Below are 23,013 nucleotides of genomic sequence, written 5' to 3' on the forward strand. Positions count from 1 at the left end.
AAGAAGGACAAGGACAAGGGCCTACGTCCTATCTTGGACCTCAGGGACGTCAATCGCTTCCTCCGGATGGAGAAGTTCAAGATGATGACTCTGGCTCAGGGCTTGTCTGCCCTCGATCCTGGAGACTGGATGGTAGCATTAAACCTGCAGGACGAGTCTTTTCATATTCCCCTTCTGCCGGCCCACAGGCGTTACTTGCGGTTCACGGTAGGCCACGAGCATTTTCAGTTTACCGTGCTTCCCTTTAGCCTTACCAGCCCACCTCAGGTGTTCATGAAAGTGATGGCAGTGGTCACAGCTCAACTGCGTAGATCAGGGGTTCCAGTATTCAAGCTATGATTCCGATCTTTTGGTCTCTATCCTGGGTTTCGGTCAGGATGACCCTTAGGCTGCTGGGCCTCATGGCCTCCTGCATCCTGCTGGTCACTCATGCCTGATGGCATATTATGGGCTCTGCAGTGGGACCTGAAGTTCCAGTGGGCGCAGCATCGGGGAACCTGTGAGATTACATACAAATCTCAGAGGCACTGCACACCTGCTGCAGTGGTGGCTCACAAACCAGCATTGGGTCGAGAGCAGATTCCTCTCCCTTCCCCAATTGGAGCACACAGTAGTGGCGGACGCCTCCCTCCTGGAATGGGGGGCCACATGGGAGCGGCGGAGTCCAGGCTGCATATCAACCTTCTGGGGTTGTGGGCGATCCGTTTTGCACTGAAGGCATTACTTCCCTCTGTCAAAGGGAAAGTGGTGCAGGTGTTCAGACTAAACCACTGCCATGTGGTATAGCAACAAACTGGGCGGGGTCATGGACCCTATGTCAGGAGGCTCTGCGCCTCTGGACATGGCTGGAACAGCAGGGCATTTTCCTGGTGGCTCAACACCTGGCACTGAACGCCAGGGCGGACAAACTCAGCCACAGGTGCATGATGGATTACGAATGGCGTCTTCACTAGGACGTGGTGCAAGGTCTCTTTCGACAGTGGAGAGAGCCTTGGTTGGATCTATTCACTACCGAAGAGAACGTGCAATGTCAGCAATTCTGCATGTTGGAATTTCCAAGGCGGCACAAGCTCGGCGACGCTTTTCGTCACTAGTGCAGTTGCGGTCTGTTGTATGCCTGTACGCTTATACCACTTCTGCCCAGAGTGTTGAAGCAGATCAGGCGCAACCGGGCCCAAGTCATTCTTGTGGCCCCGGAGTGGGCTCGAAGAGTTTGGTATCCTGAACTACTTCATATGACGATTGATCCCCCCCCATCCGACTGCCTCTTCGGTAGGATCTTCTGTCGCAGCAGCAGGGTACGGTCCTCCTCCCAAACCTGTCCAGTCTCCACCTCTTTTGCGTGGAGATTGAGCAGCGGCAGTTGATTCCTTTCGTCTTGCCTCCTGAAGTCTGTGATGTCATTCTGGCAGCCAGGCGTCCCTCCACTAAGTTGGTATACGCCTGCAGGTGGAATAAGTTTGTGGCATGGTGCACAGCAAAGGCTGTGGATCCCCTTTCTGCCCCTCTTTAAGAAGCTCTTCTGTTACTTCTTTCTTTGGCCCAGCCGGGCTCTGCTCTGGGCACTATCAAGGGCTAAATTTCTGCCATTTCGGCCTTTCTCAGGCTCCCCGATCAGCCGTCTCTTTTCAAGTCTCCTGTTGTAAATAGATTCCTCAAAGGCATTACTTATCTTTTCCCTCCTATTCCTTTCGTAATGCCATAGAGGGACTTGAACCTGGTTCTTACATTTTTTTTGTTAAAGATATTTTTATTGAGAAGACAGAAAGATAGAAATAACGGTTCTTACATTTTTAATGTGCGCTCCCTTTGAGCCTCTTCATAACTGTCCTCTTCGCCGGCTGACTTTGAAGACTGCTTTCCTGGTTGCCATTACCTCTGCCAGGAGAGTGAGTGAGCTCCAGGCTCTTTCTTGTAAACCTCCTTTTCTATCTTTCCATCCGGACAAGGTTGTGCTCAGAACCCGTCCATCCTTTCTGCCAAAGGTTGCCACTGCCTTTCACATCGGGCAGAGCATCACTTTTCCCACCTTCTTTCTGCCTCTGCATCCTTCCAGAGAGGAAGGGAGGCTCCACCGTCTGGACCCAAAAGGTGCGCTCTCATTTTGCCTGAACCGCACACAACAATTCCAGGTGGATGACCAGCTCTTTGTTGGCTACATTGGCACCAAGAAAGGTCGGGCCGTACACAAGCAGACTATCTCCCGATGGGTCGTCTTGTGGATTAAAGCCTGTAATTCTCGGGCTAAAAAGGAGCCTCCACTAGGGCAACAGCTGCCACCACGGCATTGGGACGTGGTGGCAGGCAGTTACGTGGGCCTCGCTGCACACTTTCACTAAGCACTACTGCCTGGACAGCCAAGTCCAGAGATACAGCTTTTTTGGCTGTTCTGTTCTCCAGGACTTTTTGGTGTGATTTTGGTTTGCAGACCCATCACCGGGGTTGGTATTGCTGGGGTATCTATTCTAAGGTAAGGAATCTATCACATGTTTCTTTCAGATGAACAAGTTACTTTCCTTTGGTAATGATATATCTGTAAGAAACATTAGTTAGTGATGGATTCTTTACTGCCCCACCCATCCTCCCTGTTCTGCTAACTGATTTCTAGGGTTAAGGTCATAATTTTCTGGGCCCTAGTTGCAATGCACCAGTGGTCAGTGTCATTCATGGTTCTGCGTTACTGGCGCGGAAAGTCCTGTACAGAACGGACGGCAGCGCGCGAGGGCGGCGTCTTAAGTAGCTGCTGCTACTTCATCTCGGCGACCACAACGCCAACGAAGGACGCATAGCCAAACTACGCCACCTTCCAACGCGCAGGGCAACTGCTGACAAAAACTTTCCGTTTCCAGTCTTACGCCTGGGGGTAATTTTAAAGTAAGGAATCTATCACTAACTAATGTTTCGAACAGATATATCGTTACCGAAGGTAAGTAACTCGTTCTTCCATAATAATATACTGGCAGATGCATAAACTACAGAAATGCTCATTGAGACTACGTTTCCCATGCAACCTACATGCATTTAGTATTTAGGGCAATATTACCATTCCGCATTACTTTTTGTCTACAAAATTGTAAATGAATTGGAGCTTTTATCCAGTATATCTTACATTGCTATGTTTTTGTCTACGATCTCCATACTGTTTGTTAAACCTATTTACTATACCATTCGGGCACCTTCCTCTCACTCAGTGTTGTAACATTCTAAGCCTCTTTTGCGCTATATAAAACAAAAAAAAGGTAAATAAAAAAAAGAATTTAAAGCACAGAAATGGTTCAATAATATGGCATTGGAACTTTTTATCTTTAATTTACACAACTACAACCATTTTTATATGCTATTATAACATTGTTTTGCCTTTCAATGTGATGTTTATGTAATGATTCAGAACTCCATCTTTTCTGACTGCATAAGTAGATCCTGAATTGGTGGGGAACACCAGAAGTTCAGTCACTGATTCTACAGGAGTGTTTCTTAAACACATCTTTTGTATTAATTTTAGTGACTGGTGCCAGCTTCTTTGTGTTCAGTGGAGCTTTAAAATCATCTTCAGGATACCTTGCGAAGTCCAGTATCGTTGAAGGTAAAACACTTCTTAGACTACATTGTTTTTTTGGATGCTGTGCCTGACTTTTTTTTCTCGCTCTCTCTCTCTCATCAGTATCTTAATGTCTAAATAAATAATTTTCTATATTAAATTTGCTATAATAGTTATAAACTGTGATTCAACCTTGGAGGTAGCAGGATAAAATTGTAACTTGTTTGTTATTGCATTCGTAGCCCAGCATTGCAGGAATTTAGTCGATATACATGTCTCTCAGACCATCATACTTGCAGAGGCGACTTAGTTCTCCCTCTTGGCTATATTCTCTTAAGTTTACAACAATTTGATGATCTTGGAAAAAGCATAAGCTGAAGAGAAGTCTACACAGGAAAAGTTGTTGATCTTGAAAAATAGATGAGACTGCTTCACTCCAGTCAAACTCTAATGCCCAACTCAACCGTCTGATACAGATTTACGATAAGACTCTTAGGGCTCTGAAGTAACCATCAACCCCTAAATAATTAAAAGTAAGAATATTGTTCCAAGCTGTAAGGGTTTATGAAAGCCATGCCAATTCCAAAGTTGTCAGATGAAGAAAAGACATGATGAATAGTGCGATACAGAGGAAATAGGGGACTACCTCCGGCAGACTTGCTAACTCTTGTGATGTCACCATGCCCTTAGTTTTCCATTAGCTTTTATAATCCCTTTAAGAAATCACTGTTCAATATTATGCCATCAGTCTATAATTACTCTATTGAATTTAGATACTTCTTTGATAAGTGTAAATATATTACTTAAATTCTTCTGCCTACAGTAGACAAAAACCTATAATGAAAGGCCATCTACAACCTATTTATCTGATAACTGACGAGTTTAAAAATGTGGCTAGTTAGAATAAGACATGCCATAAAATCATTGGTCTACAAGAATAGTCCGGCATCGTTTCAAAATGGTTTGGGAGAAATAATACTGAGTACTATCAACATTACCAGGAAAACTAACCAGTTTGAAGGGGTTGTTGAGCTTTGAGCAGTGATGTTGAAAAAGCATTTGACAGTCTAACATTGGGTACCTTTTGTCAACTCTGTATCATATGAAGGTTTTAGCTTTGATGACTCCTTAGTCTCATATATCAGTGAATATCAGCGTAGATCGGCCTCTCCCAGAACAAAATAAGGCTGTCTACTTTCATTTTCATATTTGCTTTAGCTATTTCTGCTGGTAAAACTGGTCATTTGAAACTGAAACGAATTCTGAATGCAGAAGACTTTAGTCTAACTAAAAAAAATATCTCATCTGTACGTTATTTGTGTGGATAATTGGCTAGTTATAATTTTAATTGAACCATATCCATTATATCACCTCTAATCAGAAGCACATTTAGGTGTCAGTTTGTATAATTTGGTTGTTCGTCGAAAGCAGATTTTGAAAAGTATTTGAGAATCAATAGCCCAACAAGCATCCTCAAGTGGGCAAGTCTGAGGGTCATAAGACCTCTGTGGGAGCTCCCTTATCCATTAGAAAGAATGTTACAGAACATTAGTGACTTGTTCTATTTCTGGATATCTACTCCTGCAGATTTCTTAGGTTAACTCATCCCACAGCAATCCAAAGTAAGTGAGCTGAAAATCCATGTTAACTTACAGTAAGAAAGACTGCAGGAGATCGCGGTCAGATTGTGACTGTTCTGAATTCTTTGATGCCAGAAATTAATGTTTATAGAAGAGGTATGGTAAGGACCAGGTTATTGCATTGCAGATTGTTTGAAATGTGACCTATGTACCCCTTATCAAATGGACTCTGAAGCTTCCTAAAAGTACTTGCTAACCAGTTAATAGAAATGGTGAACTGTGAGGTAAGAAATCGCTTACTTCCTACTTGCTTTTCCTAATTAAGAACACTCTTCTATCACTGTAGGGGCTCAAAGCACTCAGGGGATCAACACTCTGACAATACTCTTCCTTCTTGGATGATGCCAAATGACATAGGTAGATCAGGCTGAGCCTGAAGCTGATGACTTAGGAACAGCAGAAAACATTGAGCAGATCTCAGGGAAAATCTTTGACTACTCTGGATCCCCCGTCAATGGAGATGCGGCTAAAACAAGAAGTGCTCGCTATGCTTGGGCGCTATTTGTTCTACAAGTCACTTCTGGCAAAGTTTCATGATGCCACAAAGGACTTTGAAGCATGCCACTTAGTGCAGGTGAAGTGAGATGGGTGCATACGTTTCAGGTTTCAGTCTAGCATCTGGGTAAATGGCTTCTACGGAATCCATATGAGTGGGTATCCATTAGAAAAAATGTCACTCCTTTCCAGGGCCTGATGGTATCTCTAGCATGATTTTCTCTTCCATTAGCATGGGAAATTAAAGTTATTATCAGCTGTAAGCATCTTTAGAATTGTTACATATGTCTTTCATTTCTTCAACTTGTGTGAATACCTAGTACATCTTTTAGACACAGTACTAATTTGAGCATACACATCTCTTAGTAAGCCAACAGTTGTTTCCCTTTTTACTTCATTTGAGTCGAGACAGAGATTGTGTGCTGGACAATTTTCAGCAAGAGCACAGGCACGCTATGAGTAGGAACATTGAGATGTTGAGGCTGAGTCCGCTTCAAAACCATGGTCCATTGAAGCAGAAAATCATTTCCATGACTTATCACTTAAATTTTAGATTGAAATTCTTACCATTTAGCCATGCTAAAGACCCTGAACGCCCATAAACACACGCAGAGATGTTGTCTGAATAACGAAAGTGCATCCAAATCTCTTATTCTAAAGATATATCTATGCATAAGGACCTGATTTACATCGGGAGATTTGAGACTCGTATTCAGTAAATATTGGACTTGCCAGAAAAGTTTCTGTTAACCCATGAACCACTGCAGATAAAGATACGAAGAGAACAAAGTGTGGTAGACAAGCTGTGACACTTTGCCAGTTCCATCATTTCGCTGGGTAGATGTGCTCATTATCAGTTGGATGATCTGAACAAATTTGTAAAAGTAATATCGAAAGGTAAAAGGGACTGGGCTAAACAATTGTCTAAGAAGTGAAGGAGGTTTGAAAAACTTTATTGCCGTCATGTTGGGCATAAGCTGCCAGTGTATTCCAGGCTTTGTGCTAAGACACATGTAGGAAGCTGGCTTTGTATATACTATATCAAAGTAAGGTATAGTGTGCACAGAGTCCAGAGAGTCCCCAGAGGTATAGCAGAGGTTAAATTAGGTAAGTACTTACTGCTCTCTTTGTAGTATTGTGGGTGAGCAGTTAGGCTTATCCAGAGGGTGTGCTAAGCATTTATTGTATTCACTCAATCAAGGACTCCGACAGGATCCAGACCAATTGGGTAAGTGTAAAGTAGGTATGTTATGTTATGGAGACTTACAGAGCGCATGGCTGCCCCGGCAATAGGGCGTCCCAGCGCTAGCGGAGCGAAAGGTAGGAAGGCAAGAAACTAGATGGATGTAAAAAGCCAGGTTTTAATCAGCTTCCTAAATGTCCGATGGTCGCTGGTGCTGCGCACAGTCAGGGGGATGGAATTCCAGAGTGCAGGTGCCTGAGCTTTAAAAGAAAGGCCTCCAGTTATACAGTGGCGGAATCATGGAGTGCACAGCAGATGTAAATCGGCAGAGCGCAGTGCCCGACTAGGAACATAGGCTGGGCAAAGCTCCTGCAAAATTAGAGGACTCTGGCTGTGCATGATCTTGTGAGCTATACATAGGGTCCTAAATTGAATTCTTTGTCTTATGGGCAGCCAATGTAGATAGAGAAGAAGATTGGAGGTGCGACATAACCTAGGTACATCAAAAGGAAGGCGTGCTGCATCATTTTGAACACGCTGGAGTCTGGCCGTGACAGTTCTATTAGTGCCCAGCAGTTGACCATTGCAATAGTCCAGGCGAGATGGCACCACCGACTGCACTATCAGTTGACGGGTAGAGGCGTCCAAAAAGCCTAGAATAGATTTGAGGCTAAGCAGGAGGCCGAATCAAGTGCCGGCCACCTTCTTTGCATGAGGCTCAAAATTAAGGGCAATGTCCATCAAGACCCCTAGATCTTCAACAGTGTTATTTGGTTGTGGGGGGAGCCTAATGCCGTGGGCCACCATTGGGAGTCCCGTTTATGGGTGTCGCGGCCTACCAGGAGCAGTTCTGTTTTAGCAGAATTCAGCTGCAAGTAGTTATTGGTCATCCAATCAGAGATGGCCATGACGTCCTCGCGGAATTACAGTTAGTCAGTAACTGGGTTGTTATTAAAGGTGAACACCAGCTGGGTGTCGTCCGCATAAGGTGTCATTTTGATGTTACGTTCTTTGGCTAACAAGGCTAGAGGGCGGACATATAAACTGAACTGCGTAGGGCTCAAAGCTGAGCCCTGGGGGACACCGCACTTTAGAGGGTAGATATTGGAAAAATAATGGGGCGCGTGAACCTGGAAAGAGCGTTCCGACAAGAATGCAGTGAACCAGGCCAGAGCCTTGCCTTTGACTCCGATCTCTTCCAAACGTTGGAGAAGAATTTTATGGGAGACCATGTCAAAGGCGGCACTAAGGTCGAGTAAAACAAGTGCCGATGTACTACCCTCATTTTGTGCTGGCCGGAGCTGCTCAGTAACAGCTAAAAGCGCTGATTCCGTGCTGTTTTGAGCGGAACCCGTTCTGAGAGCTGTCCAGAATAGAATTGGACTCTAAATAATTAGTCAGGATGGTGTTGATATGGGATTCCATAATCTTGGCCAAATATGGAAGCAGAGATATAGGTCTAAAGTTCTCTGGTAAGGATGAATCAAGAGTAGGCTTTTTAAGTAGCGGCACAACTTTTGCATGCTTCCAGGAATTAGGAATCCCAGCTGATTGTAGGGAGTTTTTGATAAATGTCCTACCCTCCGACAGCAAGCAGTTGTAAAGTATTTTAAATATCTCAGGTTTTACAGGGTCGTCAGGGGAGCCGGATTTAACTTTCGCTGTCAAAATAACTAAGTCTTCAGAGGACACAGGTGACAAGATCTCTAAGCAGTCAGGGGCTACCCAGGGATTGGAAGTTCCTGTGGGTTTGGACGGGCATTGCTTAGCGTCGAAGGCATTGTAATTAAGGTCCACCTTATTAATAAAGAATTTTGCCAGGGAGTTGCATTGGGTATTGGAGGAGATGGTATCATTGGAGCCTATTGCAGGTTGCAGCATACTTCTGTTTTATTTCTTGAACTAGGCAGAACTTGGTACAGGTAGGTAAAATGTACTTTCAATTGTAAGACTTAACACAGAAATGCAATTGGAAATGGATTTGAAATTATTACAGTTTTGTATTGGTTCAAAAGATTACATCGACCACTCGGGTGGTATGCCTAGATACCACACCAGGGGATCTCATAATACAAGGTAAGTAAGCCCTTTTTTAATGTTTAAGGTACAATTACTTTTCTTCCTTACAACAACAGTTCAACACTTCTAGCATTTTTGGAACAAAAACTTATAACATTGCTTCCTATATGATAAAAATGGCTATCAGTTTCACAGGTAAGTAAACGGCTTAAGAGTGGGAGTTTTGGGTGTTGGGACCAAGGTTCCCCAAGGTCTGGATAGGCACTCAAGTTTCACCACCACTGGGGCAGCCGGGTGCAGAGTGCTGGGGCCCAATGTTAGCCCATGGAACTAAGGGGGCCTTTGGTTAGGAACTACTTACAAGTAGGCCACTGGGGTGTGAGAGCAAATCTCCTGGGGTTAATGTCAGCTCTGCAAGGGCCAACAATCAGCACAGGAGCTGCACCACCAGCGGCATAGAGGTGGCCGGATGCAGTGTGCCAAGAAGACTTCGGGAACCCTGTGGATTCCCATGGAGACCTTGTGTTCTGCAAAGTTGCTGCAGGCTCAGTCAGGGAAACTTCCTGAAGGTGACCACTGTGTGGAGAGGTAAGTTGGGTTCTTGGGGGATGCCCAGACACTGTTGTTTGGGCCACCAGAGGCCGTGAGGCGTCAGGTGCAGGGGTGTCTCTTGGTGTCAGGTCTATTTACCAGCTCCGGTATAGTGTTCGATGGGACCCTCCAGGTTGAGGCTGCAGGCGTTGGCTTGAGAGAGGTCAGAGATCACCAGGTCAGTATCGCTGGGGGACCTCCTCGTGGTGTTGGGCCACTCGAACTCAGGCTGTGGGCATCTAGTGTGGAGTGGGGCAAAATCACAGGGCCACCAGGATCCGGCTTCTTGGTGAGTCTTAGCTTGAGCAAATCTGGTGCTCACGGGAGACAGTCTGTTAGATGATTGAAGGGCACGTCCTCCCGGCTCTGTGGCTTGCTGGCTGTTGGACTCACTGGGGTTCTCATTGTAGGCAGGTTAAAAGCGGGACAGGCCGGTAGGGCTAGGGCCAAAGCAGTAGGTGACCTTTTCTTCTAGGGTCAGCACTGCTCTTCGGTCTTTCTTCCTCGATTCTGAGGAGGCAAAGTTGAGGGTTGCCCCTAAATACTAAATTTAGGGGTATTAAAGGGATGTGCAGGTCGAGACCAATGGGTCCCTTCCTTGGGGTGGGTACACCCCCATTATGCCACCCTCCAGTGGGAGGGATCATGAGCCTCTCCCTAATTGGCTGGGACCCCTCATCTTCATTATGGAGGGGACTGAGATGTGTTCTTCACCTCGCCTCCCCCACCTGAGGGGTAGGGTTGGCAAAGGTGGGCACACCTCTCCTCCTAGCTTAGTTTTCCTGCCAATTTTCCTGCCCAAAGTGGGGGGCTGTACCAGTGCGGGCCAGTTGCTGACTGGCAGCAAAAGGCAGGGACAACTTACAAAGGTGGTAGGCCTTTGAAGCTTCCTCTTCATGGACCCAGCCCATCCTGGGGGAGGAAGCATGACACCTCTGCCCAGGATGGGCACTGTTTCTGGCCCCAGAGAGCAGAGGATCTCTACCCAAGGGGTCCAGAAACCTGTCTGTTGCTGGCAAATGGCGGGCAGCTATTCGGGAACTACGCCAGTGCTGTTCTTCGTTCAGGGGGCATCTCTAAGATGCCCTCTGAGTAAATTTAACATTAAATTCCACACTGGCATCAGTGTGGGTGTAAAGTGCTGAGGTTTGCTAATAAACTTCCCAGATTTTAGTAAAGCCATTATGGAGCTGTGGAGTTCGTAATGACCAACTCCTAGACCCTATACCATATACTCTTTATGGCTTTACTACACGTACACTGTCTAAGACACTGTAGGAGTACAGGGCTCATGCCACTATAACCTCACCTGAGGGCTAGTGCACCCTGCTAGAGGGGTGACTTGCCTGAGGTAGTGGGTTGCAAACATGGCATGTTTTCTCTTCACTTTTCTCTGCACCAAAACACGCAGTCTTCAATGGCAGTGTGGGTGTTAAGGTACAGGGCCTCTAAGGGTGGCACAATAGGTGCTTCAACCCTTAGAGGCCTTACTTGGTCACAGTGCCTTTGGTTTCTATTGTACCTTTTCCAGGGGGCTTACCTGTGGCCAGAGATGTGCTAATTGTGGGTACAAAGGTACAGTCTTGGGGGGAGGGGGGGTGGGGGGGGAGGGACACAGGCCCTTGGAACCTGATTGGAAAGGACTCAGGGCACATCAAGTCAGGTTGCATCAGATGTCAGGCAAAAGGTGTGTGTTGGGGGGGAGAGGGGGGTTTGGGGGTAACCATGCAAAAAGAGGCACTTTCCTAGAACGTCACTTGCTTCCAACCAGATGTGTGAGCAAATGTTACCATACTATTGTAAGAGAATCAATCAAGGAGTGAATGAAGTATTTGACTAAATAAAGAATGCTATAGTGGCAGCTAAGTCAATGGGAGCTCTGCAGCCAAGAAGCAATTTTGGTGTGGCTGCAACATCCTCAAGAAGGCTTATGTCTTCAGTTAACCGTCAACCTGGGAACATCTGCAAAAGAGTTCTTTTATGAAGAAAGTTGGTTACTTGAAAGAAACCACACTCAAAAGGGTGTAGCCCAGTTAAACAATAGCCATGTTTTTTCTTCACCCTTTTACCGCAAGGATAGTTTATCATTTAGTGGGAAGGAGAGATTTTACCACCATTTTCAAAACCGCCAAACCGTAGCCCATTTTGTGTTTCTGATCATCAAGATCAGGTTCAGCTTCGAGTTTGTCAAAGCCAGGAAATCACTGATCGAGACATTGTAAATGGAAACATTACCAAATGATAGTCCTACCTTTTGCATGTATGACCAGTACAGTGGGTGCTTATCAAATGCCTATCAGTGGAGATCTTGCCTATTCAAGGCCTGCATGTTTACCCGTACGTAAATAATTGGCTTGTAATGGAAGATTATTTCATCCATATCGGGGGAAAAACAGCAATTGTATCTGTAGTGGGTTAAGAACTCTATCCCAGTACCCTTTCAATAAAATATATTTTACAGATTCCACTGGTTCTGTAGTAGGGGATCTATGTGTATAGTCATAATCTAGTGAATAGTCCCGCCCATGTGCGTGGACCCCGAGCAATCAAAATAATCTCTTAAGGTGTCGAAAAATGCAGAACTGCACAGACACTTAAAAGAGAATTAAAGGGGGAGGAGCCAAGATGGCGACCTGAACGGACGTGCCGTGTCTCGGCTCCGTGAGCCTCTACATCCAGCGCTACTATCCTGCCTACTATCCTGCTTTTTGATCGCAGTAGTGTGATGCTGTGTTCGAGCTGAGCCCGCCCGTGTGCTTCCGAGATCTCTGCGAGCTGTCCCGCCGGAGATATCGTTGCAAGCTTCGATGGCCGCTGAAACCCTGGATCTGCGCCCCGTTTGCCTCCTCTCCGCCGATAGCCACTGAATCGGAAACCATCTCCTTTCTGTTGGTCACCCTTATGAGTGCCTCTCTCTAGCGGCGGACCGGCTACGACATCCTATATGCGGTGTTCCAGAACCGTGAGCTGTGTCCGTGTTGGAGACCCGCTTTGTGCTGCCTTCACGCCGTGCCTAGCCCCTTCTTTGTGTGCACAACCCGGGGCGGGAACGATGGCGGCTGCCTTCCCCGAGAGGGAGAGGGCTATCCTGTGTTACAAATCTGCCGCCCAGCCCACCGATGACCGGAAGGCTACACTAACTACACCGTCCCCTGCCACGGACCTGAAAAGCCTAGACTCGGAGCCGACGTACGCGACCGTTCTGACCGCACTGTCCGAGCTCCGCCGAGACTGGCATGCTTCCTTCCAAAGGCTGTGTGAGCGACTCGACGAGGTCATTTTTTTGAGTCCCGAGGTGCCGACCAGCTATCAGGACTGCGCTGGCTTGCCCCTGTCAGTCACGGCGGTGGGCGCCGGGGCGCAGGATACATGTGGAGAGAAGTTGCCTTTCCCTGTTTCCCGAGTTGATTTCACACGGCGGATCAGCATATCCAGTTGCGCTACAATGTTTCCCCTTCCATCAGACATTGCAACTTTGTCGACTGAGAGGTTAGTGCTTCAGACTTTGCCTTCGCTTACATCGGCCCCCCTTGAACCTGTAGCCGCACGTAGACATTTTACCAGGAGGTGGAGTGGATATCGATTTCAGTGTTTTGGGGTGTTTATCCTGCGCGTCTGCAGCGCCGAAAGTGACTGGAGACGTCCATTTTGTCTCTGCTTCCCTCTTCTTCACCAGTGGTGGCCATCTTGTCTTCCTGCATCGTTTGGACCGGACCTCCCCCGTCAGCCATCTTTGAAGCGACGGTCAAGATCTGGCCAGGGCTGAAGGGGCTATTATCACCGCTTTTTATACACTGGCTGGTGGGACTTGACTCGGACTGTTTTTCCTGTTACATCCATCAGAACTGCACTTCTATGGTGTGCCGGATTGCCTGTGTTCTATTGCTGCACTCTCCTCTTGGTTGTGTTCCCCTGCTCCGCCCGCTTTGGCGCTGTTTTTCTCGACTTGGCTGACGAAGATCCACCTGGGACGCTATCCTGTGCCTCTGTATGAGCTACTTTTAACAGTCCTTATCCATTACAGGTTGTCATTATGTGTCAGTTCTTTTTGGTCATGCTTACTGGGGTAGAATTTTTGTGAGCTGGGATCCGGGGGTGAATGTTGCTGATGGGTAATTTAGCGGTGGACATGGTTGGAGGTATTTCGGCGCTCTGGCCAGGGCTGAGGATGTTCGTACGCTGCCTTGCCGATTGACTGGTGATGACCTGGCCTGTAATGTTATTTGTTGTGATTTGCGCGCTGGGGGTGGGTGTTCTCCTTCTTTCACGACCGCAGTCATAAAATCCTATTGGTTGTCTTCGTAGTCGAGATCTTGGTCCTGGGCGGAACGGGGGTCTGGAGGTAGACTGCTTGTTTATAACTGCTGCGAGATTTTCTACTTTTGAAGCTCCGTTTGGGGTAGAGACCATTGACTTGCTCGCGAGCCGGGGGCGCTTGATGATTGTTGGCTCCTCCCCACCTTCTTCATTTTTGGGGGGTTATAGACTAGTTTGCACACTTGTCTTCCTCCCTATATGTCAAATGTGACGTTTTTTCTTTTTCTGCCTTTCTTCCTAACTTCGGATTTTACTTTTTCTTTCCTTTTTCTCTCCCCTTTTCTCTTTCTTGCTAAATTTCGGGTTTATGGGGCGACAGACACTCTGCTGGGGGGGGGGGGGGGGCAGGCCATAGCCTCGCATGTGTGTAGGGTGGGGGGTTATATTTAATTTTTGTTAGTTTCTATGGTGCCTATTAATGATCTCCTTTATGATTTTCTCTTCTTTCTGTTCTGGGTCTGTGATGGGGGTTAGTAAGGAGTGGGTGGCGCTATGGGTGGTACGCAAATGCGGACTGACGCTCCTGTTGTTTAGCTCTGTGCTGCCATATTATTGGGTGTTTATCACTACTGCTGTACTTATTGCTGCCTGCTTATGTTGTGAAGTTGATTGTATGGACTCAGTTCTCCTTGATTCTATTTTTACCAATTTATGTTTAGGTCAAAACTTTAAAAATGTAACCTTCACTGCTCCTTCTCCTTGGCGACATGATTCAACTTAGTGTAACTGCTATTACTTGCTGTTATATTGCCTGATACCGCTGGGGGAACTGGATTGCTTGCATCTGTGCTTATATGTATCGTGGCCGGCCTGATGGTTGTAGGCCCGTATTTGTTCCCATTCTCATGCACAATAAAGGTTTTCAAAAATTAAAAAAAAAAAAAAAAAAAGAGAATTAAAGACAGATAATGCAGCCTATATCACCAAGCTACACTGTCCAGTACTTCAACTAGAAATTCCACCAAAAATCCACAAACAGCAAAGTCTGTCCAGATTTCCCTTGCTTTAGCAGTAAAATCCCTCTGGATTGATAGAGAGGAAGACATGGACAGACAAGCCCCATAGGCTGCCATTATGTGGCTCAAAACAGGATACTGTGCCTTTAAGAGAAATTTCCAGAACTTCACAGTATCCCAGAATGCACTGCAGGTCCATTTTACTTTCAGTTCTTTTTTCCGGCTCCTGCAAGCAGGACCCTGGAGCATTGAGCTCTCCCTTTTCAAGGATGTATTGGTGATTTTTCACTTTTGTTCAAGTCTTTGATGCCTTTCTTCTTGGTAATCCTTTGGTGCACTCTTTAATTGTCAATATGCCTGCATTATTTGACAAATGTCCAGACTGCTCGAGGAAGAAGGCCAAATCGGATCCACATGAGGTGTGTATCCTCTGCCTTCCCTCTTCCCATGTCCCAGAGGAGTGTGTCATTTGTCAGGGCTTTTCTGGCAGGACCCTGAAGGATAGAAAGATCAGGCTTCAGGGCCTTGAGGAAAGAAGGCTGAAGGCGCAAGGGGGGTCTGGAGGGGCTTCCTCTGCCCATGCTGAGGCCTCTGGGGGGCTCCCCAGGGGCAGGAAGACCAGCAAGCGTCCCCATTCTCCGTCTGGGTCGATTGCACCGACTACGGCGTCGAGAGGGATGACTACAGTCTGTTCCCCGTCTCCCCAGGGCTCTGGGTCGAAGCAACGTCAACGGTCGACGTCGAGGGAACTGAATAGACCGCCGTCGAGATCTCCTGTGACGCTTTTTTTCGTTGTCGTCGAGTGATCGACGTAGAGAGGCCCGGCGTCGAGGCGACTTCGCCATCCGCGAAAAGGAGAAGGTAGTCGTCAAGGGTATCCTTGGCGCCTAAGAGAAGATCGCCGTCGAGACGAAGATCGCCGTCGAGACGAAGATCGCCGTCGAGACGAAGGAGGTCGCCGTCGAGACGAAGGAGGTCGCCGTCGAGACGAAGGAGGTCGATTGAGACGAAGGAGGTCGCCGTCGAGACGAAGGAGGTCGCCGGCGAGGCGAAGGAGGTCGCCGTCGAGGCGAAGGAGGTCGCCGTCGAGGGAGAGACGGTCGCCGTTGAGGAAAAGACGCTCGCCGTCGAGGGTCTGGTGCTCGTCGTCCAGTCGCCGTTCTTCGACGCCGAAGAGATGAGGAAGTAGGTCTGGCGCCAGGAGTCAGTCTAGCAGGCGCCAAATACCCATGGGAGGTTCGCCAACGTCCCAGGCTGGAAAGGAAGGCGGATCACCGGGTTCGGTGTACTACATGGTGTATACCGCAGAGGCCGGTTACGCCCCCGCCTCCATTACCGGGGGGGCTCCCTCCGCGGGCCCCTACCCCTCCTCCACTCCCACCACTTCCTCCGCGTCCTCAATCTCTACCTCAACCTCAGCTGCCAGCAGACAAGCCGCCTCCGATCCCTCCGCGGTCGGTCTCGCTGCCCCGATTTCCGACTCCTCCCAAGGGGACCCCTCAGCCGAGGGCCCCAGCCAAACCGTGGTCGCCCACCCCTATGGAACCGGCAGATCGACCGAAGCCAAGGAGCTCACGATCACGCTCCGGACAGAAGGGGAGATCGAGGAGTCTCCATAGATCCTCCACCAGGTCAAGACGGCGCCATAGGAGGCGCGGATTGCGTCCCGCTCGGACTCCTCCAGGACCAGGACCTATTCACCGACCTTGTCGGAATCCCCGGGGACAAGGGTGTCTACAGTGGACGACATCAGCACGTTCCAGGATGTTCTCCTGAGGAGGGCAGCGAAATTGGGAATCACGGTGACGGCTCAACACCCACGACGTCCGTGATATTTGAGACGCTTCACAAGAAGCATTTGTCTCGACCTTTACTACCGCAAGTACCTGGGGTGGGTAGAGCCCGCGGAGGAGCTGTTCCTCACGCCAGCAGTGACGAAGGCCACCCCCTCCCGGCTTCTAAAGAAGTACAGGGCCCCGGATTCTGACACGGCTTTTCTGCGGATAGACCCGGTTCCGGACTCTGTTATAGTGACGGCGGCCAGGAAGCTACACTCTACCTCCCCGTCTTCAACCGTACCGCCTGATAAGGAGAGCCGATGGATCGACTCATCTGGCAGGAAGGCTTGTGGGACGGCATCCACGGCCATGAAGGCCTCTAGCGATGCGGCTCTGCTAGGACGCTATGACCGTGCCCTGTGGGAATCCCTTCAGAAGTTCACGGAACTCCTACCAAGAGATAAGAGGGAGGACTTCCAGGAGATCCTCAAGGAGGGGATACTGGTTTTGAACCAGGTCATCAGCGCGGCTGCGGATGTCTCTCTTTTGGCGGCCCATGGGTATTGTCATGGAATCAACCAGCGGCACCATGCTTGGCTCAGGCTCACATCACTCAAGCCGGAGGCCCAGCAGCGGGTGGCCAATCTGCCCTTCTCGGGGGAAACCCTGTTCGGCAAGCATGCTGACGATGAGATGGCCCGCATGAAGGCGGATGCCGAGACCCTGACGGCTGTGGACTTGGAGAAGCCCAAAGAAAAGAAGGCCTACCGCCCGTTCCAGAGACGGTTCGGTGCACAGGGCAGAGGGCGAGGACAGACTTCGGGACAGCAGCAGCAACAACAGCAGCAGTTCCGGAGACCCTTCCAGAAGCGCCAGAAGGGTAGAGGGGGCCAGCAGTCCTCTACAGCGAACAAAGGCCCGGCTGGGTCTCGACCCTGAGCGGTTACTTCCCCTACATCCGTTACCCGCTCCGGTGGGGAGAAGCGTTCAATTTTTTCTGGCAGAGTGGAGAAAAATTACTCAGGACAAGTGTGTGCTGAATATTGTTTGCAATGGATACAGTCTTCGGTTCACCAGACCGCCTCCATCGATTCCTCCGGTCAGCTCGCAGTTTCAGCTGCGCAAGCTCCAGGCAGACGCCGATATTTTGTTAAGGAAGAGGGCGATAGAAGACGTGCCTCTGTCTCAAAGAGGATGAGGTCTGTACTACCGGTTCTTCCTGGTTCGCAAGAAGGACAAGAACGGGTTCAGGCCCATTCTGGATTTGCGACAGGCAAACAAGTGGATTCGCAGAGAGAAGTTTTGCATGCTGTCTTTGCATCAGATTTATCCTCCGTTGCAACAGGGAGACTGGCTATGTGCTATAGACCTACAAGATGCGTACTTCCATGTGCCCATTGCATACAAACACAGGAAGTTCCTGCAGTTCCAAGTCGGCACCAATCATTATCAGTACACAGTACTGCCATTCGGACTGAAGTCTGCGCCCAGAACATTCTCAAAGTGCATAGCAGTGGTAGCAGCGCACCTAAGGAAGAACAAGTTGTTTGTCTACCCGTACCTGGACGATTGGTTGATCAAGGCCTCCTCCTTCTCTGAAGCTCAAGCACACTTCCAGAAGACGTGCTTTCTCTTGAACAAGCTGGGGTTGCACATCAACATGTCCAAGACTGTCCCGACTCCAGTCCAGTGCATTCAGTGCTTGGGAGTCACCATCAATACGCTGTCAGCAAGCGTGTCTCCTTCGGAGGAGCGACGATTATCACTCCTTCGGAAGGCTCAGGCTCTTATGACCACTCCATCTACAACAGTGAGGACGGTGTCATCTCTACTGGGATTGATGGCCTCTTGTATCTTCCTAACGCCACACGCACAACTGCACATGAGACCGTTGTTGGAGTGCTTGGAGGATCAGTGGGATCAGTGGAAAGGGTCTTGGGACGACAAGATACGACTGTCTCTGCATGCTCTTCAGTCTCTGAAGTGGTGGTGTTCAGCTGAGAATCTCCTCAGAGGGGTTCCCTTCCACAAGGACATTCCCACTCAGACTATCGTAACGGATGCTTCTCTCCACGGCTGGGGGCGCACTCCGGAGACTTACAGATTAAAGGAACGTGGTCCCCGACGGAGTCCACGTATCACATCAATTTCCTGGAACTCAGAGCTGTTCACTTGGCACTGAAGGCCTTTCATCCGTCTTTCCAGACCAACTCTCTGCTTGTACAGACGGACAATACGACCATGATGTATTACCTCAACAAGCAGGGGGGCTCGAGATCACGCACTCTGTCGCAGGAGGCGGAGGCGATCTGGTGATGGATTCTGGCCAGAGGACTGACGATAACGGCTACCCATCTACCAGGTGTGCAGAATGTTCAGGCGGACTCACTGAGCAGACTGATTCAGGAAAACCACGAATGGGTTATAAACGACGAAGTACTAGGAGAAGTCTTCGCAAGGTGGGGGACTCCAGACGTAGATCTGTTCGCTACCGCCGAAAACCGAAAATGCCGAGACTTCGCCTCCAGGTACTACCAGCAGGGGACGCTGGGGAATGGATCAACTGGCCGAACAGCTTTCTGTACGCTTTTCCACCCATTCCCCTGATTCCGGCAGTGCTCATCTAGCTGTCCCAGTCCAGGGCGCGGATGATCCTGATTGCCCCGGAATGGCCCAGGCAGTGGTGGTTCACGGACCAACTTCACCGGTCTCTCCTTCCTCACATATGGCTGCCGTGCAGGCCGGACCTTCGCACGAAGTTCGGGGGGGGCAGATGTTGCACCCCAACCTCTCGTCTTTGAGTTTGGCGGCATGGCTCCTGAGTGCAATATGGCCCTTTAAATCTACCTGAAGATTGCATGGACACACTGAAGGAGGCTAAGCGACCTTCCACTCGGACTTCCTATGCTTACAAGTGGAAGAGGTTTTGCATCTGGTGCAAGTCCAAGTATTATGACCCGACGACGTGTAAGGAAGATGTCATCCTTCCGTATCTTCTGCATCTGGCGCAGTCTGGCCTTCATGTCCATTCCATTAAGATTCATCTTGCTGCGCTGACTGCCTACAGGAAATGCCCTTCACAAACTTCCTTCTTTCAGATCCCTGTGATCAAAGATTTTTTGGATGGCTTGAAGAAAGTGTTCCCTCCTGTCAGGCTTCCTTCGCCTTCATGGGAATTGAATGTGGTGCTGTCCAGATTGATGAAGGAGCCTTTTGAACCTATTCATAAGGCTTCATTGCAGCACCTGTCCTGGAAGGCGGCGTTCCTCGTGGCCATTACATCGGCCCGCAGGATGAGTGTAATTCAGGCGTTGTGTTGCCAGGAACCTTATACTGTATTTCATGCTGCTAAGGTTGTTATGCGTACTCACCCTAAATTTCTTCCAAAGGTTATATCTGATTTTCATGTTAACCAGACCATAACTTCACCTACGTTTTTTAAGAATCCTTCCTCTCCAGCGGACAGGTTGTTGCATTTCCTGGATGTTAAAAGGGTGTTGCAATTTTATCTGGATAAGACCAAGGATATTCGTAGGTCAGACCGATTGTTTATCAATTATGGATCAGTCAGGACGGGTCTTGCAACCTCTAAACAGTCCATCTCTGGGTGGATTGTGTCCTGCATACAACTGTGTTACCAAAAAGCTAATAAGACCTTAGGGGGTAGACCTAAGGCTCATTCCACCAGGGGCAAAGCTGCCACAACGGCTTTGCTACGTAATGTTCCAATTGCAGAAATCTGCAAGGCGGCCACTTGGAAGTCGGTCCATACCTTTGCTAAGCATTACTGCCTGGACACTGATGCCAGGGCAGACGCTCAGGTTGGGCAGGCTTCGCTGTGAAATCTGTTTGCACAATAGTGTTATTTCTCGTTTCTCCACCGCCACTTTGGTGTGGGGATGGGCTTGCCATTCTATTCACTAGATTGACTATACACAGAGATCCTCTACTACAGAAGGAGTAGTTTCTGTACTGTAACTCCAGTTCTGTAGTAGGGGTATCTCTGTTATAGTCATAAGCGCCCGCCCTCCTCCCCGGTGGAGAGAGATATTCATGTAAGGAATGCTACAGATCTGGCGTGTTACGCCTTCAAAAATAACTGAAAGTAAAAGGGACCTGCAGTGCATTCTGGGATACTGTGAAGTTCTGGAAATGTCTCCCTAAAGGCACGGTATCCTGTTCTGAGCCACATAATGGCAGCCTATGGGGCTTGTCTTCCTCTCTATCATTCCAGAGGGTTTTTACTGCTAAAGCAAGGGAAATCTGGACAGACTTTGCTGTTTGTGGATTTTTGGTGGAATTTGTAGTTTAAGTACTGGACAGTGTAGCCTGGTGATATAGGCTGCATTATCTGTCTTTAATTCTCTCTTAAGTGTCTGTGCAGTTCTGCATTTTTCGACACCTTAAGAGATTATTTTTGATTGCTCTGGGGTCCACGCACATGGGCGGGACTATTCACTAGATTATGACTATAACAGAGATACCCCTACTACAGAACTGGAGTTACAGGACAGAAACTACTCCTTATCACTGCAAACATGGGCCAGACAGATTTGTTTCTAATATTTGATGCAGGTGTTTGCTGCAAAACAATGGAAATTGACAGTCTATCTCAACCCATGATCTACGTTTCCGGCAGCATTGGTTATGAAGTCTTGCGGATAATGTGAATGTCTAGGTTCGAGGCATGTGGGCTGCTGAATTCATATCTGTGCATAGATCGCCGCCTAGTGTTGGGTCCGGATGATTGCACATTGTTGTCCTGGAAGAGTCTTCGAAGTATCACGAGATAGGTGGCTCCTCCCCTGGACTACAGTGCGCATGGGCATCGCCTCCATCCCCAGATTGTTTTTTTCCGCCATTGGGTTCGGATGCGTTTCGGTTCCCTCTGTCGGAATCGATAGTTGTTTAACTTTCCTTACTTGAGACCAAAAGGTCTTTAGGACTCGCGTCGGTATTGTCTATCGTTCGGGTTGGTTTATTCATCGGCTCCGAACACTTGCTGCCCTTCCGCGTGCTGTCGGCGCGGACGGGCCTACACGACGCTCCAGACTACTTCAACATGGATCGAACTCCGTTTAAGAGGTGCCCAGTGTGTGCCTCAAAGTATTCCCACCTCGACGTGCACCCAGTGTGCAACAGATGCTTGTCGCCGGACCACGACGAGGCCAGGTGTATGGCCTGCTCCAAGTTCCGGTCGAAGAAGACTCTCAAGCTACGTCGGGCCGCAAGACTGCAGGCCCAGTTATCGGCACCCCCACCGGCAAACATCTTTGAAGAAGATGTTGAAGACGACACCATCCTGAATGTTTCGGACTCTAACCCGGCGTCGGAGGAAGAAGACTACGACGCGGGAGACGAAGAGTTCGAGGAAGTCGTCGAGGAGGTAGGGGACGACGACGGGGCCATTGCCACCGTAGAGGATAGCTCGGAGGAGGAGCATCCTCATACTGACTCCGGGGCCGAACCCCAGCATAAGGCCCAGGTCGAGGGATCGCCTTCGGGCCTTACCCAAGACCTCAATACTCGTCCCACGGCCCCGCCTCCGGGCCCGGCCACGGACATTGGTGATGCGCCACTCCCGGTACAGAAACCGAAAGTGAAGCCATCGGGGTCCACACCATCTGTATCGAAACCGAAAGTGCAAGTCGCACTGGTGGGATCAAAGGCTCCAGAGGCCTCGGCGCCGAAGAAATCCAAGATGGCCGCCGAGCTCAAGAGCCACGCCAAAATGGCCGATCCGAAGACCCCCGTGTCGAAGTCGAAGGCGAAAACGCCCGACGCGGCTGCGTCGGCGCCGAAGCTGGTCGACGCTCTGAAGAGCCGCGTCGACGCCAAGAAGGTCGATGACCCTAAGAAAGCCTCGAAGAAGCGTCAGGACGACCCCAAGTCTCTGGCTGCACCGATCCCGGTCGACAAAGCAAAGGGAGGTGCTGTATCGGCTCCGAAGACTGCGCCTGCGGTCGCCGACCCGAATCCGGACTCGCTCGAGCCGGTCCGGCCCTCCCCCTCATTTACCAAGAAGGTCACGGAGTCCCTTCAGCGTATTCGGAAGGAGGCAGTGGCTCTCGAGCCGAAGGATGTGACGACGAAGCCTCCACAGAAACCGGCGAAGGCGCAAACGCCGATTCACTTCACACTGCCGCCAAAGACGGCGCCGAAGGCTTTCGCTCCGAAACATGGGGCCGGGGTGCCCTTAAAGCTGGTGTCTACGCCGAAAGCATCCTTGGTAGTGCCGAAGCCACGGCACCAGCCACTAGCGGACGAGGAGCGTCGAGAGGTTGTCATCGACGCCAACACAGGCAAGCTCTCTCTCCTTAAAAGGAAGATCACCCCGGAGCCTGCGTTGGAGCATTTTCATATTCCCCTTAAAAAGAAGTTGGACTCTGCGGGTGCATCTGCCCCTATGGAGCCTGCATCTCCACAAGGTCTGGAGCTCTCACCCACTCACTCTAACGCTGGGGAGGGTGACGGGGACGAGGAGGAGGAGTACAAT

At 49.2% G+C, this 23,013-nt stretch overlaps 1 protein-coding gene across 1 annotated transcript in view; it reads left to right on the forward strand.

Annotated features, from left to right (window-relative positions):
* Positions 1-23,013, forward strand: part of ZFYVE9 (zinc finger FYVE-type containing 9) — a 656,288-nt gene that overhangs the window by 589,527 nt on the left and 43,748 nt on the right. Inside the window, exon 15 of the mRNA XM_086952440.1 lies at positions 3,503-3,583. Within this exon, the coding sequence (XP_086808566.1) occupies positions 3,503-3,583 (81 nt within the window). The remainder of the gene's footprint in view (positions 1-3,502; positions 3,584-23,013) is intronic.

This window comes from Lissotriton vulgaris, chromosome 1_1, assembly GCF_964263255.1.
Source record: "Lissotriton vulgaris chromosome 1_1, aLisVul1.2, whole genome shotgun sequence".
NCBI classification, from domain to species: Eukaryota; Metazoa; Chordata; class Amphibia; order Caudata; family Salamandridae; genus Lissotriton; species Lissotriton vulgaris.